General features: G+C 37.5%; 1 protein-coding gene across 5 annotated transcripts in view; it reads left to right on the forward strand.

Annotated features, from left to right (window-relative positions):
- The window catches only part of LOC101739314 (inositol-trisphosphate 3-kinase B), a 187,136-nt gene that overhangs the window by 115,793 nt on the left and 55,387 nt on the right, over positions 1–15,956 (forward strand). Inside the window, exon 1 of one of the 5 annotated variants that reach the window (XM_021349354.3) lies at positions 13,652–15,651. The exons of the other annotated variants lie outside the window; for them this stretch is intronic. Within the exon in view, the coding sequence (XP_021205029.2) occupies positions 15,151–15,651 (501 nt within the window). The 5' untranslated portion in view covers positions 13,652–15,150. Of the gene's footprint in view, positions 1–13,651; positions 15,652–15,956 lie in introns of those variants that run through there. 5 annotated transcript variants of the gene reach the window in all.

Raw genomic sequence — 15,956 nt, forward strand, 5'->3', positions numbered from 1 at the left:
TTGTATGGAGTTGGAACAGCGCCCCTAGCGGCAAACAACAACAACGTAGGCAAGCGTTCCAACTCCATACAAATTTGAGTTAACTTTTACGCTATCGAGAACATTAAAAAACTCGCACTGAGCATACTGAACTTAAGTTACATTGAAAAGGAGAAAGAGCGAAATATGCACGCTATTTACAACATGACTTTATTAAGAACGGGCTCATTTAATTATTTAAAATATTATTATAATGGGTTAGATCATTTATTTTAAAATATGAAAAACATCATTTTCATCATCGTCCCGGTTGGAATTATGTAGTTTTTTTTATTATGCACACAAATCAATGCGTTCCGTATCTATCTGATTAACAATTGAACTGTAATCCGCATATTTCTGTCGAGTCACTCTCTTTAGTGTTGCTACTTCAGTGATGTTCTTATTAAGTTCACATTAAAATGATTAGCACGTAACATCTCTCCGAGTCGGCAGTCGGCACCCTATTAAACGTCTTCTTTGCGAATACCCATTTTCCGCTCTATGAAATAAAATTCAATATTGCATGACAGCACGATGGTTCGAATTCGTTTGAGATTGGAATAATTATTTTAATTATATTTTAAGTGAAGGGCATAGAGTTTAGTTTTGTTTGTTTAGGAGTTATCTCGTTGGAATTGTTGGAATTATGGCCTGTGACGTCATAGGACACGGCTCAGATGCCTTGCCTTCGGTTTGTGCGTCAGAAAGACGTCAATCGCTCTCTTTTGAAACCTTTCCAGTTTAGTTTTTTGGGATGCAGGCCTCGAGGCTCCGTTATGGTCTTGATTCCGAGGTAATTGTATGTTCATTCGTTTGTTACGTCCAAAGAATAAATTATTTTTGTTGTCAGCTTTTGTTCGATTAGTGTACTCTGGCTTAAATGGTTTCATTGATATTATGAAATAATCTATATTATTATGTATTAACCTTAATCAACGGACTCTCTGAAGCTAAGTGATAACTTGAGGTCATTGTTATCACAATAAGAATTCCATTACAGTGAAATTTGAGGTCAAAGTGTCAATTAAATTGTACTAAGCTCGTTTCGCGGTTTTGCATGCGTTTTATTTATGATTCAGAAAGAAATAAGCACATTGCATTTTCGCGGGATTGTTTTTTGCTTGTGTACTCTATGATCCATAAGCTATCAACCGGTCATCGTTCTCGTCGAACCCGCCGCTTGCGACGAAGGGCTCGACGAGTAAATTAACCCTCAGACACAGCCCACTGAGTTTCTCGCCGGATCTTCTCAGTGGGTCGCGTTCCGATCCGGTGGTAGATTCTGCGAAGCACGGCTCTTGCTAAGATTCGTGTTAGCAACGTCGTCAGGTTTCAGCCCCGTGAGCTCACTTACTAGTTAAAGTTACGCTGAAATAGCCTCTCAAGGCTATCAGATTAGGTAGGGAAAAAAAAGATCTTTCCTTTCGTCGTATACTCCTACAAATGAAAGTAAATTCGATTGCTTTCTAGTTAGAATAATAAGAGTAGTCTTTAAAGAACCAATTATTCATTAGAGTTTACGTGCCAATATATTACGTATTTCGATTAAACTTCTCACAATAAAACCTTGTTCGGACTAGGCGAGTATTTTAGTAAAAGGTAAAAATGGTATCAATAGATGAATACAGTGGTTTGCAACCCGTATGTGGCTCTTTGACTCCATGGCTCCGGCTTTTCCACGAAAACTACTGTTGGTAGGACCTCTTGCGAGTCCGCGCGGGTAGGTACTACCACCCTGCCTATTTCTGCCGTGAAGCAGCAATGCGTTTCGGTTTGAAGGGCAGAGCAGCCGATGTAACTACACTGAGACCTTAAACTTATATCTCAAGGTGGGTGGCGCATTTACGTTGTAGATATCTATGGGCTCCAGTAACCATTTAACACCAGGTGGGCTGTGAGCTCGTCCACCCCTATAAGCAATAAAAAAAAAAGTGTTGTTCAGGCATAGAATGTTACCTATTATCTTGTCTTATAAGACGAATAAACGTTTTTGAAACGCGAGGCTATAAAAGTATATTCCACATGGTAAAAAAAATTGCTCTTTCAATAAATTCCATTGTGTGTTATCTATGTCGCAGGCAATTTGTATGATTCCGCCGTTTACAAACGGCGTCGTCATTATAAAAACGCTCGCCGTTATGTAAAATGCCGAAGGCAAAATGTATATTGCCGTGTCACTTTATAATATGCCACAACATAACATCGACAATTCAAACGCCGTTTTCATAATGCCGCGGCAAATTGAAGTATTTAGTTCATTTTTTTTACCACGCGCGCCACTGTTGATCAAAACAATAACAATGGCGTCATTTTGTATAACTGAAAACTACAAATATTTCGTGTGGAGAAGACATTTTAGAAAATATTTCTGATTTTGAAGCTTTATATTATAGTGAATTAAAAAAATTATACAATTCTCAAACGGAAGCTTTAAAAAAGCTTTGGACAAATAGTAAAATTTTTGAGGTTATCCGGCACCTAAAAAATGCTAAGGTGGCCACAGAATCTGGTTCCCGGAGGACTCCTGCAGGTCAAAAAAATACGAGGTTATGAGCATCAGTGAATTGGACTACCTTATTTAAAAAGGAATAGCCTTGGCAGTCCAACCGTTCGTGTAATACCGTTAGAAGAATATTACGATGTATTGTTAGAGATTCATAGAGGTTACGGACATGGTGGTCGAGACAAAATTCAGTATCAAATGAAGGATAGATTTACTATTGAGAGAAAAGCGATCGATTTATTCGAATCGTTATGTCAATTTATCTGCTTTGTAACTTAAATATTATAATGCCTTGGTGTTTTTAGTCATGAAATGGGACATGCGCAAATAAGTAATATACATTTTTATTGTTACTTTTGTTACTTTTTATTTAAACATAAATCAAGAAACGTTTATTTTTTAAATAATCTTCATTTACTAATTTAGGGAAATATCTTCTAAGAATGATGAATACTTCAGACTACAAAATATGATTTTACATAAATGACCTGTTTGTTTTTATTTGAAAGTGTCATATTATCCTTAGAAGTTTTATTATTGTCATTTAAATTTTGTTTTGTTATTTAAATATTTTAACTAGGCAAGTACTTCAAGAGAATCAAAGCACATAATTTAGTCTTACTTGAAATCTTCATTAGTACTTGATTGCGGAAATAAAGTCTGATTATTATAAACTACATTTTATTATGGTCACCCTAAAACTACAACCAATGTCGAAATTATAACAATTGAACGAGTTATCATTTTGCCTTCGGCATTTTACATAACGGCGAGCGTTTTTATAATGACGACGCCGTTTGTAAACGGCGGAATCATACAAATTGCCTGCGACATCTATATTTGGCTCTTTTGGTTGACAAAGTTGCCGACCACTGGATAAATAGATCTGTTTGTATGTAGAAACATAAACTAGCAAAAACAATGCTAGATGTATTATTATATGAGACAGTAACATACATCATTCTGAAGAATTCTATTTCGTTTTCTCGCAGGCTAAATCCTGCAGATGTAAGGTACATGGTGTCATTTTTGAGCGCTATATCCTTTCATCAACTATAAATCACGAATGTAGTTACGAAGTTTTCATTTCAAAATTTCTCGATACAAGCTAATTGATATAAATGATCAATATAAAAATCAGATCGAGAAATAAACGGCTAAAATTAATTAAATACCGATTAAGTAACAATTAATGCTGATGAAAGGGCAATATAAATTACACGTGTGTGTCATTGAGGTGTCGCAAATTGAACGTAATGATATTTAATACATAACGATGTTGTTGTGGTTTTGTATCTTGGTTAAGAATAATAAATAAACAACAAAATAAAATATAAACGGTATTTTTACAATTTTCATAACTATTAGAATTTTATTCTTACATGTATGTACATAATAATATATCCGTTAAATATTTACTCGGCTTTTTTTTCCTGCCTAAGCTGATAGCCTTGAGAGACTATTTCAGCGTAACCTTAACTAGTAGGTGAGCTCACGGGGCTCAAACCGGAGTGATGCTAACACTGACCCTAGCCAGAGCAGTGCTTCGCAGAATCTACCACCGGATCGGAAACGCGACCCATTGAGAAGATCCGGCGAAACTCAGTGGGCTGTGTCTATGGGTTAATTCGCTCGTCGAGCCCTTCGTCGCAAGCGACGGGTTCGACGAGGACGGTGACCGGCCACTCGGCTGGTGGTAAGGCGTAATATGAGCCTGCCTATTTATGCCGTAAACCGTCATTCCGGTCCGGTACCGGTACCATACGTGGCGGCTCCAATAACCACCAAACGCAGACGCGCCGTGAGCTCGTTCAAAGATCTAGTTCAATATAACAATGGTAGAATACTACTTTAACATCTGCCTAACGAAAAGAATCGAGATTAAATGGAATTGCGTGGGACCTTCAGCTAAGTACGAGCTGTAAGCGACTTTAGAGTCTAATTCTTGAGTCAATCGTTATCATCGTGTGCTGTGAGGTATTATTTCAGATGACCCTGACATTTCCATTTTATAATCTCACTACCTAAGACCGAAGCAGAGTCCGTCTCGATTTGTCGATAGTCCCATTTTCACGGGTTGTTTTAAACCTCTTGAGTCTACGTAGATATATCGGTTCTCTCTGTATTTTATTTTTTATTGTTCCACGAGGAGTGCTCTAAGGGAGTTCCTGTAAGATATGTTTTACGTCTTTGACGTCTTTTTATTTGAATTTCACTAAACACATTATATTCGCCAACGAACTCCGAGGTCTACGTGTCCAGTATCAAGTGTGGTTTTTGTGACGCCAGAGAAATGCCGTCAGTCACGTTGTGAAACGATCGATACAGACCATACGTGCTGAGCGACCGCATAACGCAAGCCCTAAGACACGTAGGTATCTTGACTATTGTTTACGAAAAAAATTTAGTTCCACCAAAATTTAATGGATGGCTTAACTCGTATACTGGTGGTAGGACCTCTTGTGAGTCCGCACGGGTAGGTACTACCACCGTGCCTATTTCTGCCGTGAAGCAGTAATGCGTTTCGGTTTGAAGCAGTTGTAACTATACTGAGACCTTAGAACTTATATCTCAAGGTGGGTGGCGCATTTACGTCGTAGATGTCTATGGGCTCCAGTAACCACTTAACACCAGGTGGGCTGTGAGCTCGTCCACCCATCTAAGCAATAAAAAAAATATAAAAAAAAATCATAAAATATGTGCTGACAGTCTCATCTAAGACTTGAATGTGAATGGACTCGAAAAGGTTTATAAGAACACACACTGTGGGTGAACGCTGTAGTTTCAGAGTTTTTTGATTGCCCTTATAGGCAGACGAATATACGGACCCTACCTGAAGATGAGTGGGTTTTTTTTTCTGTCTATGCTGGTAGTCTCAAGGGGTTATGTCAGATTCGCCAGCGAGTAGGCGAGCTCACGGGGCTCAAACCGGTTGCTAACACTGGCCCTAGCATGAGCGGTGCTTCGCAGAATCTACCACCGGATCGGAAACGCAACCCACTGAGAAGATCCGGCGAGAAACTCAGAGGGCTACTCATAGATGAAGACGCTGCAGGCTATTTAATAAAATTATATTTTGTAGCATATGAAAAACAGAACAAAAAAAAACTACATCAAACTTAATTCATTTATCAAATTTCCATTATAAATATCTCTGAAGGTCTTTTGTCGCACGCCATTACACAGCTTGTGTACACAGAACAGTTATTTGCGTCATACCAGTGTCTTTCGTTTAGTAGGTGGTCGCTAAAAAGGCGGCAAATCATAGGCACATAAATTTACGTGGGATGTTTCTATTGTATAAGTGTGTTACATTTCAAATTTTTATGTAGGATGAATATGAAATCTTTAAGTAGGAGATGTAGTTAATGAGATCCTTATTTAGGTACACAGGTCCTTCTGGATCATTGGCCCCACTAATGCTTCTGGCCCCTTATATCCTATATATGCCAGATAGAAAAACCAAAGTCGATTATTATAAATTTTTATTAATAAAGGTAAAAGGGCACGATGCTCAACGGTGGCTTATTAGGTGGTCACCGAAGCTCATAGCATTTCAATTGTGTTGATTAAGTTTGGCCCACCCTTCGAACTGTTGTTAAACATTCCCGATGCATTCCTTCTTACTTACCTAACACTCCCGCTATCTCAGTACTCCTCATAACCCACCTACATCGAACTCACGCCAGTTGATTGGCGGCAGAAATGGGCTGGACAATGGTACTTACCTGTAAATATCATTATTACAAATAAAAGGTAGGCAGCGGCTTGGCTCTGCCCGGTAGACAGCGGCTTGGCTCTGCCCCTGGCATTGCTGAAGTCCATGGGCGACGGTAACCACTCACCATCAGGTGGGCCGTATGCTCGTCTGCCTGCAAGGGCAATAAAGAAAAAAAAGTGAAATGAAAGAAAACTCTGAAAAAGGTTTTAATATGCTTGTGGTAGATTACTCATTAGGTAAAATAAATTGTGTACTTTCAAATATATTTTAAAGACTACAATTTTAAGACTTCAAACTAGACTAGACTCGGTGGGGCAGTAGTTAGCAACTCCGACTGTTGCGCTGAAGGTTGTGGGTTCGATTCTCATATTAGGTAAACACTCTTGTGATGAACAGGTCGGTTTCTTCCTTGCCTGGGTGTTTATTATACAAAGTTGTAAATTTTCAGGAGCCCACGGGCCCCGCCGTGCCGCGCCGGTATGCGTGTAAAAGAAACGCCGCGCCCGGGCGTTTGTTGATCCGAGCATCAGCTGTTTTTGATTTTATGTTTCATTGCTGGCTTTTTTGAAGTTATACTTCTTTAGGCGCGTTACGAAAAATTGACGAGAGTGAAATTTTACGATGCGCGCGCACCGTGACACAAAATTTACAGAAATGAAGTTGCCCACAAGTGCCGCAATACAATTGAGGTTTAATATCCGTATGTATTATTTGGTAACATAAATGACAAAATTATTATTTAATATAATTCATACTAAATATTATTAAATTATTAACGTTAAATATTTATTATTAATTATGTAGTATTTAAAAAAATAAAAAATAAAAATCAAGTATAACTTCTTACGCGCGTACATAAGTAGTACACGCACCCTTTTTTTTTTAAGTAAGTCCTATCACCAGAGGTGTCATTGGTACTATCGTCTGTCTTTGTTTTCGGAAGCAGTCCCCTAACACCCAGTATATTTAATCGTATATAAGTATTTATGTCAGTCTCTCGTACCTATAACACAGGGACTCCTAATTTGAGCCCGGATGACCGTGCGTGATTTGTTTCCAACTATTTATTAATTTATAAATTATTCCTGGACTTTTTATACATTGTATTAGGGAACAAAGTTGTCAATGGCAGTTGTTTATGTATTAGCAGCGTGCGGGTTTGCGAAATATGAACCGATAACTATATAGTATGTCCATATGAAACATGAATATTGTTATTCTTTTTGTGAAGGTTTTATGAGCGCTAGCGTTTGCGCAGTAATCGAAATTCGACCCTAAACACTGAAGAAATAGATCAACTTTATTTATAAAAAAAAAATCCATTTTGTTTTGTTGATAGTACTAAAGTTTGTCAATAGTTAATAAACAGAAAAAATCGTTTGTCAAACATAGAAGAAAATGGTATTCATTTGTTTTATTGAATTTTTATTGAATGATCCGAAGAATTATGAACACGATGAATGATGATGAATATGAATTATGAAAAGATTTACTAATAACATTTAAGTTGGATTTAGTTGGTTAGTTAATTCATAGTCAACGTCCTAAAAGTAAGTTTCAAATATTCAAAATATTTGAAATAATTGGAATGTTAATAAAAAAAACAAAATTATGTCGTGAACTTACTTTAATTATGTCGAAATTCGCATGTCTCTTAATTATTCTATTCGAGAGACACAAAAATATATGATGGTTTTTATGTAGTTTGGATTTTACAGTGCAACTCTTTCTTTATACAATGAAAACAGACGTGATGTTCCGAGGTGTAGTCAGACCTGATGTGCTCTTTAAAGAAAAATATTTTTAAAACTAAAGAGTTTTAAAGGATTTTTCTTTATACACAAAAATACGATTTTATCACAAAATGTAAAAATTCAGATACAGAAATTTAAGTGAAATGAATCTGATTTAAAACGGCAAATAAATCACTTAACACTTAATGGTAACCTTTGTTTTTTTTTTAATAAGCACAAAAAGCGGAGACATAAACCGAGCTTAGCTACGTATTAAATTTACAAAACATAACCGGTTTTCATATAATGTGCTTGTTAATACAATGATGCCCCACCAATGAACCCCACTTTTGAATGAGATGGTCCAATTTATAAGTAACAGAATGTTTTAATATATTATACAATAAAATATACCACCACATCTACCAAATACCCCGTGTGCTCTTTAGGCGTGAAAACCTGGTGCATTAGGTTCGGGCCCCTGTCCAAAAAAAAGACCTTTGTGTTGTACCCGTTTGAATCGGGTATTGGTGCTCTACGCCTCATCGCAGATGAAAGCCGACGATTTATTGATCCGCTTTTCGCCCGAAAATCCAAGTCTCCGGGGCAGAGTCCAGAGCAATAGAAAGAGCGACTGCGGTTAACAATGGAACAAGCATATTATTGGCTTCACAGGTTAATTTGGTTGGACTAGAACCAGCCAGCCGCCCTTAAATGTCAACTCTCGGCGCTCCGAGTTCTATAGTAACCTTGTCCGCCTTGATCAGAGATGGAGGCCACCCTCTACAAGTGCTGCAGCTGGGCCTGAGCCCTCCTCTCGCTCTCGGCTCAAAAGAATAGTTCTATCTCTCATACATCTTCTCTTAGGAGATGGTGAACTGAATTCGAGTATCACTTGAACCAGGACTCGACTCTGCCGGGCATCGTACCCACGACGGTGTACTTTTAGTGTAACGAAACGTCATACTCATCATCATCATCATTATCAGCCTATAGCATTTTAAGTCGTCATGGCCTAAAGGATAAGACGTCCGGTGCGTTCGTGTTGAGCGATGCACCGGTGTCCGGAAATACGTACACAACAAAAGTTTCACGATTGACTTCCACGGTGAAGGAATAATAACATCGTGTAATAAAAACCAAACCCGCAAAATTATAATTTGCGTAATTACTGGTAATAGGACCTCTTGAGAGTCCACGCGCGTAGATACCACCACCCTGCCTATTTTTGCCGTGAAGCAGTAATGCGTTTCGGTTTGAAGGGTGAGGCAGCCGTTGTAACTATACTTGAGACCTTAGAACTTATATCTCAAGGTGGGTGGCGCATTTACGTTGTGGATGTCTATGGGCTCCAGTAACCACTTAACATCAGGTGGGCTGTGAGCTCGTCCACCCATCTAAGCAATAAAAAAAAAACCACGTGTACCACATCTACCAAATACTTTTTTTCTCTCCCACCTAAACTGATAGCCTTAAGAGGCTATTTCAACGTAACCTTAACTAGTAGAGGGCTCAAACCTGATGTATCAAATACCTCGTGCGCTCTTTAGGCGTGAAAACCTGATGCATTAGGTTCGGCCCCCTCTCCCCCCTAATCTGCATAGATCGTTACTCCCATAGACCTATATAATAGGGACACGACATATTGTTCTATACGTACAATTGCTTATATAAATAGCACCCATTTTGAAGGCACATACATAAACATATATCTATCTCGTTCTTACTCAGCACTTTAACTCGCAGGAAAACAATATAACAGTATTTCAGTGCGTACATAAAATGAAACATGAATATACGTAAATATCTCCGTCTCCGTCTAATGAGGCCGAAAATCCGCCATGTTTAGCGCGCCAAATGTCATTGTCACGTCAGTTCGGCCGTCTGTTTTGGGTTGTACATTATTTATTGACTATGATATCGATTTAATATGATTGATTATATAAAATTTCATAATTTATCATGCTTAAAACATACAAAAATAATAATTAAAACGTATTTTATAGGATCTCAAGAAAGTCAATGCCCTAAAACTATTATCTATATGTATTTAAATTCATTATGGAGCCCTCATCCGAAAAATCCATTTTTCGGTCGGAATCTATTGATCATGACACTAATCATAAATACCACTTTAAAATATGTCATCAAAACATATTTAGACATTCTGTTTAGATATTTCGGGAAAAAGGCTACCGACAAAATCTCTTCGGAACTATTTAAATAAAATAGTTTTATTCCGCAGTGAATAAAACACTATTGTAAATTTGTTAAATTTTTAATAATTAAGTGATTTTAGAGAGGAAGTCACAAGGAATGACGTTTGTAATTAATGAATAAATGTTCTGTAGGTGTTTTTTTTTTCACGCGGTCCCTTGATAAGTTTAAAATTTTAATCACTCTCAAGCGAAAGTGATTCAAATGGTGCGGCGCACCTTCGTTGGGGTGCGCTGCGGTAGTATGTTACGGACTTTAGAGTCAGCAAAACAATTAAAGTAGATTGTAATAGTCTAAGAAAAACACGTACTCAAAATACGATAACATTTAGCATGCTAGAAATGGGCTGATGGCTTTGAACTACGCCATATCTTTATGTTTTGCGACAAACGACAACTTTATAAAATCAGTGTAGCAACTTTTAAAAATCATCTTATCGTTTACTTGGCAAATTCGAAGGACGAACTTGTCTTAGATTTCAGCCATCTAAATCATATCATATTTGCACATAGCAATATACCTACTTACTTCCCATTAAAGTATAAATTCTACAAATAAATAATACTCAACAATATTTAAAATAAAATGAGCCAAGAACGTTTATCGATAAAACCTGATAACATTGAAATCTTTTGTACAGCACTAAAGCCGCCATGTTTTGTGGCCAGATGACGTCACAGTGGCACGAAATTTTGGTTGACGTTTCATTTCCATAGGTTTCCTACTTCATTGGTTACTCCACCGAGATTGAGTGCGGAATATACGTCATACTAACCGGTTTAAATATAGATAACCGTAAGTCTTCCTTTCCATACAATCATATTAGCTCGTCCACCCCTTTAGGAATTAAAGATAATATTATGTAAACATACCAGATCAATTGATCAATTTTAAACGAAAATCTCCAAGGTCTTAAATTACTGTTTAAATCGCCTTCTCTCGTACTTCACGCCCGATATTATTTTTTAAATTACATTTGCGTTATCAAGATCATAATCCGAATAGCTGTTATTTAATTGAAAATCTTATCAGTTTTTTTTTATTAAGCTAGTAATTACGTTACAGCGACGTCAATTTGAAAATTTGAAGTATTTTATTTAGTCGTCCAGATGAACAAAGCCCCAGGCGCGTTCACATCTCATTGTAAGTAATTCATGGCTATCTTATAATACGTATGTATTACAATGATTTGCTGTTCATTAGTCTCGCTAAAACTCGAGAACGGCTGGACCGATTTGTCTAATTTTGGTCTTGGATTATTTGTGGAAGTCCAGAGAAGGTTTAAAAGGTTGATAAATATGAAAATACTCGGAACTAAAGAAAAATAACAATTTTGTTTTCTCTTTGATGTGTCCGCCGTCGGACGGATTCCTTTTGTTTATTTTAAATTTATTTTATACAAAAGTCTTTTAATTATCGATTCAGGCACTACGAAGTCTGCCGGGTCAGCTAGTCACGTATAAAATAAGACATAAAATTGAATGAGTCGTGGAAACCGAAGAAAATACTTTATATATCATGTTTTTTGATATGTAACTGTAAAGCAACAGGTGTGTGTTGATTGAACCGCTAATGCTCTACTTGTTTCCGATTTAAAGAATCTTATATATAAGCTTGCATTCCTTTTTGAAGGATAAGGTAACCGTTATTAGGTATATATCATAGAAAATTGGAAAACGTTAGCATTTGATATAATATATCAATGTGTATTTATGTTGGCCACGTTTATGGGCTTTTATAAATAAAATAAATTAAAATAAAAAATAATTTATTCTATTTTCAGTTCCTCTTAAGACTTTACTCTTTAATTATTTAAAGAGTAAATCGTTTTCGATGATTGGATTCATTTTATTTAATCAATGATTAAATATATTTTCATTTGATTAGTTCGTTCAGTGCCTTAAATAAATCAGGTTGCATTATTTTCCTATACTATTTTTATAATTTTATAGTATGTCTTCTGTTTACACAAATATAATATATATAATTAAATTCCTACAACAGCAGATTATGGACGTCTAAAAAGAAAATGTACATACATATATACGCGCAGTGAATACGTGAACGCGCAGAACACAACAAAAAAGTTATCTATTTTAAATAATAGTAAATGCGTATTTTTGTTCTGTTACGTAATGAATTTTATGAAATTGACATCATTATTTTCTTATCTTAATAACATCTTAGTGTCGTAAATTGAATCAATACTATAATAATTAAATAAAAAAAACTGAAATGCTTGCATACAAACTATTGTAATTCAAGTCACGATTTGTATAAAAATAAATTATGTTTTAAAAACTGTAATGTAAACATTCAATTTGCTTTTCGCCCACGTATACCGTCGCCATGACAATTTGGAGGTGTCGATTCGTACTTAGCATTTTAAATGCTATTTTGAAACCTATTGTTCAGGTAATTAGGGTCACGACTAGAGCTGTGACATGGGTTTCAAAATGTATGCAATAGTACTTATAAGTATTAAAATTTAACAAATATTTGCAAAAACTTCTTCCGTGTCTAATGCCCGTTTTTCTGGGGTCTATTTTTACAGTCATACTACTATTCTGAGATTATAATCTTTGTTTTTTTTTATTGCTTGGATGGACGAGCTCACAACCCACCTGGTGTTAAGTTGTTACTGGAGCCCATAGACATCTACAGCCTAAATGCCGCTACCCACCTTGAGATATGAGTTCTAACGTCTCAGTATAGTTATAACGGCTGCCCCACCCTTCAAACCGAAACGCATTACTGCTTCACGGCAGAAATAGGCAGAGTAGTGGCACCCACCCGCGCGGACTCACAAGAGGTCCTACCACCAGTAATCTTCAAGCCAGTTTGAGCGAAGCACTGCTCTTGCTACGACTACTGCTAGCAAGTCCTTTCGGGTTGAACCCCGTGAGTTCGTCTACTAAATCGTGTATAACTGGAACTGGAATAGCCCCTCGACGCTACCAGCACGCTTTAGTATGACAACTTTAGACCCGAGCTATAGATAAATGAAGAAATGTAGATGTACTGGTTTGAAGGGTGGGGCAGCCGTTATAACTATACTTGAGACCTTAGAACTTATATCTCAAGGTGGGTGGCGCATTTACTTTGTAGATGTCTATGGGCTCCAGTAACCAGTTAACACCAGGTGGGCTGTGAGCTCGTCCACCCATCTAAGCGATAAAAAAAAAAGTGTAATTAACGACTTCTTATTGAAGCAATGTAACCTCTTTTCTCTATCTCTATGTAATAGCAATTTCTTTTAGTCAACTTTGGGATTTATTTATTGTTTAAGGATTTTTAATGCTTCATATACCTAGATTATTACATAATAATATATTTAAAAAAAAAGAAAAATAGGATAAAATACGTTCCCGGAAAACGACGATAATAAAAAACGGAATTTACAAAAATGTTTTTAATAATATAAAATTATTATTTAGTAATTGTAATCATAGCCGACAATATTCTTTGTACCGAATAAATGGTAATTGTGCTTAAGAAAATGTATTTTAATTTGTTGCCAACAACATTCTATTAGTATGGCCTAAAATTATTATTTGAAAAGAAAACGATACTTTGAGAACCCTATTAGTGCCGGGTTTTTTCAAATCACTCGATAAATTGAACCTTTTTTGAATACACTTTAAAGGCATTTTTTTGTTGCCATTGTAAACAGACGTTCATATCTCCCACCTAGTAGTAAGCGGTTTGTGTCACTCTCGGACCTTAGTAAGAGGCAAGGCCAAGACTCTATGATCTACTCCAAGCTGTTTTGATTTAATAAAAGCAAAATAATTATTCGTTAGCATTTTATTTCTCAATAGTGTTGCGTAGAATACTGTTGTATGATTGATAGAGAGGGACCTAGGCGATAATAAGAATTGATTTTAGAATCGATCGATCGATTGTAAGTTGAATACCGATTATTTTGAAGTATCTGCTGTATGATTTCTTCGTGGCGGAACAAGTTACAACGATGGAACTGGCTGTGCAAGCCCGTTACGATTCACCGCCAGTATATTTTTTATAAATCGCCTAAATGACTTAGATCATTAAGCTAGTCTCCTACTAATCAATTTAATGAGGACATTGAACACGAAAACCGGAGACATTAATTGCACGAGTAATCTTTGACGTCATTGCGAGGTATTCCGAAAATGTTGATACGTGCGGTTGCATTCTAGTCACGAAGTCGATGTCTAGTGATTTCTAAATGGCCACCATCCGGGACTATCACCTGCATATCGGCGGCCTAGCTGTCGTAGCAGTTCCGTGACACCAAGCGCCCGGTGTGCGAGTTTTTTAACGTTGTCGATAGCGTGGAAGTTAATCCAATTTTGTATGCAGTTGGAACAGCGCCCTTTTTTTATTGCTTAGATGAGTGGAAGAGCTCACAGCCCACCTGGTGTTAAGTGGTTACTGGAGCCCATAGACATCTACAACTTAAATGCGCCACGCACCTTGAGATACAAGTTCTAAGGTCTCAGTATAATGACAACGGCTGCCCCGCCTTTCAAATCGAAACGCATTACTGCTTCACGGCTGAAATAGGCAGGGAGGTGGTACCCACCCGTGCGGACTCACAAGAGGTCCTACCACCAGTGATTACGCAAATTATAATTTTGCGGGTTTGATTTTTATTACACGATTACACATTGCCCCTTACGGCAAACGTACGCAAACGATCCTATTTCATACAAAAATATGAGCTAACTTTTACGTTATCGAGAACGTTAAAAAACTCGCACTAACCAAGCACACACGGACCGTTTAGAAGCGTCCGTTCGCCGACGTGAACGCGACCCGACTTCTCACTCCTCAGTCCTCAGTTCCTCAGTACGCAGCACGCCGGCTCGTAAGACACCCGTACACGTCGCCACGTAAACGAACTCAACGTGACCCTCGTAAAATGTTATCAACAACGCGGCTCGACTCGGTAACGTGTCAAGTGATTTAAAATGCCCGAGTGTACGGAACAGTTCGCGTTCACGATTCCTGTAATACGTTACACGATGGAAGACGACAGGCCGGCCGAGGAAAGGCAGGCGATCACCAAGAAGATGTCCCTGTTGACGCCGGTGAAGATCGAGACACCGGACAGCGGGAGACGGTCTTCCGAGCCAACGAAGTATTACATTCCTCCGCAGTGCAATAACAGACTTTCTCCTAGAAGTGCGCGGCGAAGGGACTCTAAGAGCAACTCTAAGAGTGGCGCGAAAGAGGAATCTCCCACCAAAGAGACTATGGGACCAAAGCCGTGTAATTGTGAGGAGTGCAGGGCGTCGAGTCCTCTACCCCCTGGCTACGGGCCGCAAACTCTATCGCCTGGTTATGACCAGATGAAGATTTCTTTGCTGGACGTCCCTTGGAATGAGGATTACACGGAGGCATCGAGCGATGATCTCAGTTCGGAATGGGATTCGGATGTACCAGAACCAGCTCCTGCTCCAACATACAAGGTAGAGTTACGAATAATCAAAGAATAAATATTTATTTATCTCTACTAATGTCTCTATTTTGTGATACTGATGAAGCGTGATTGCGTATAAGTATTACGTGACTTCTTTTAGATTTTTAGATCGAAATTAAAAGACTTGAAAGTAGTTTAGAGACTAAAATCTTCAATTAGTGCGTGCGTATCAGATAATTACATAATTTTATTACGTTAATAGAACGAAAACGACTATTCGCAAGCTAGTTAAGTTTTAAAAACACTATTGTTGATAACTTGTAAATAAATGCTTATGAAACCAGATTGTAGCAT

This window comes from Bombyx mori, chromosome 18 (assembly GCF_030269925.1).
Source record: "Bombyx mori chromosome 18, ASM3026992v2".
NCBI lineage: Eukaryota > Metazoa > Arthropoda > Insecta > Lepidoptera > Bombycidae > Bombyx > Bombyx mori.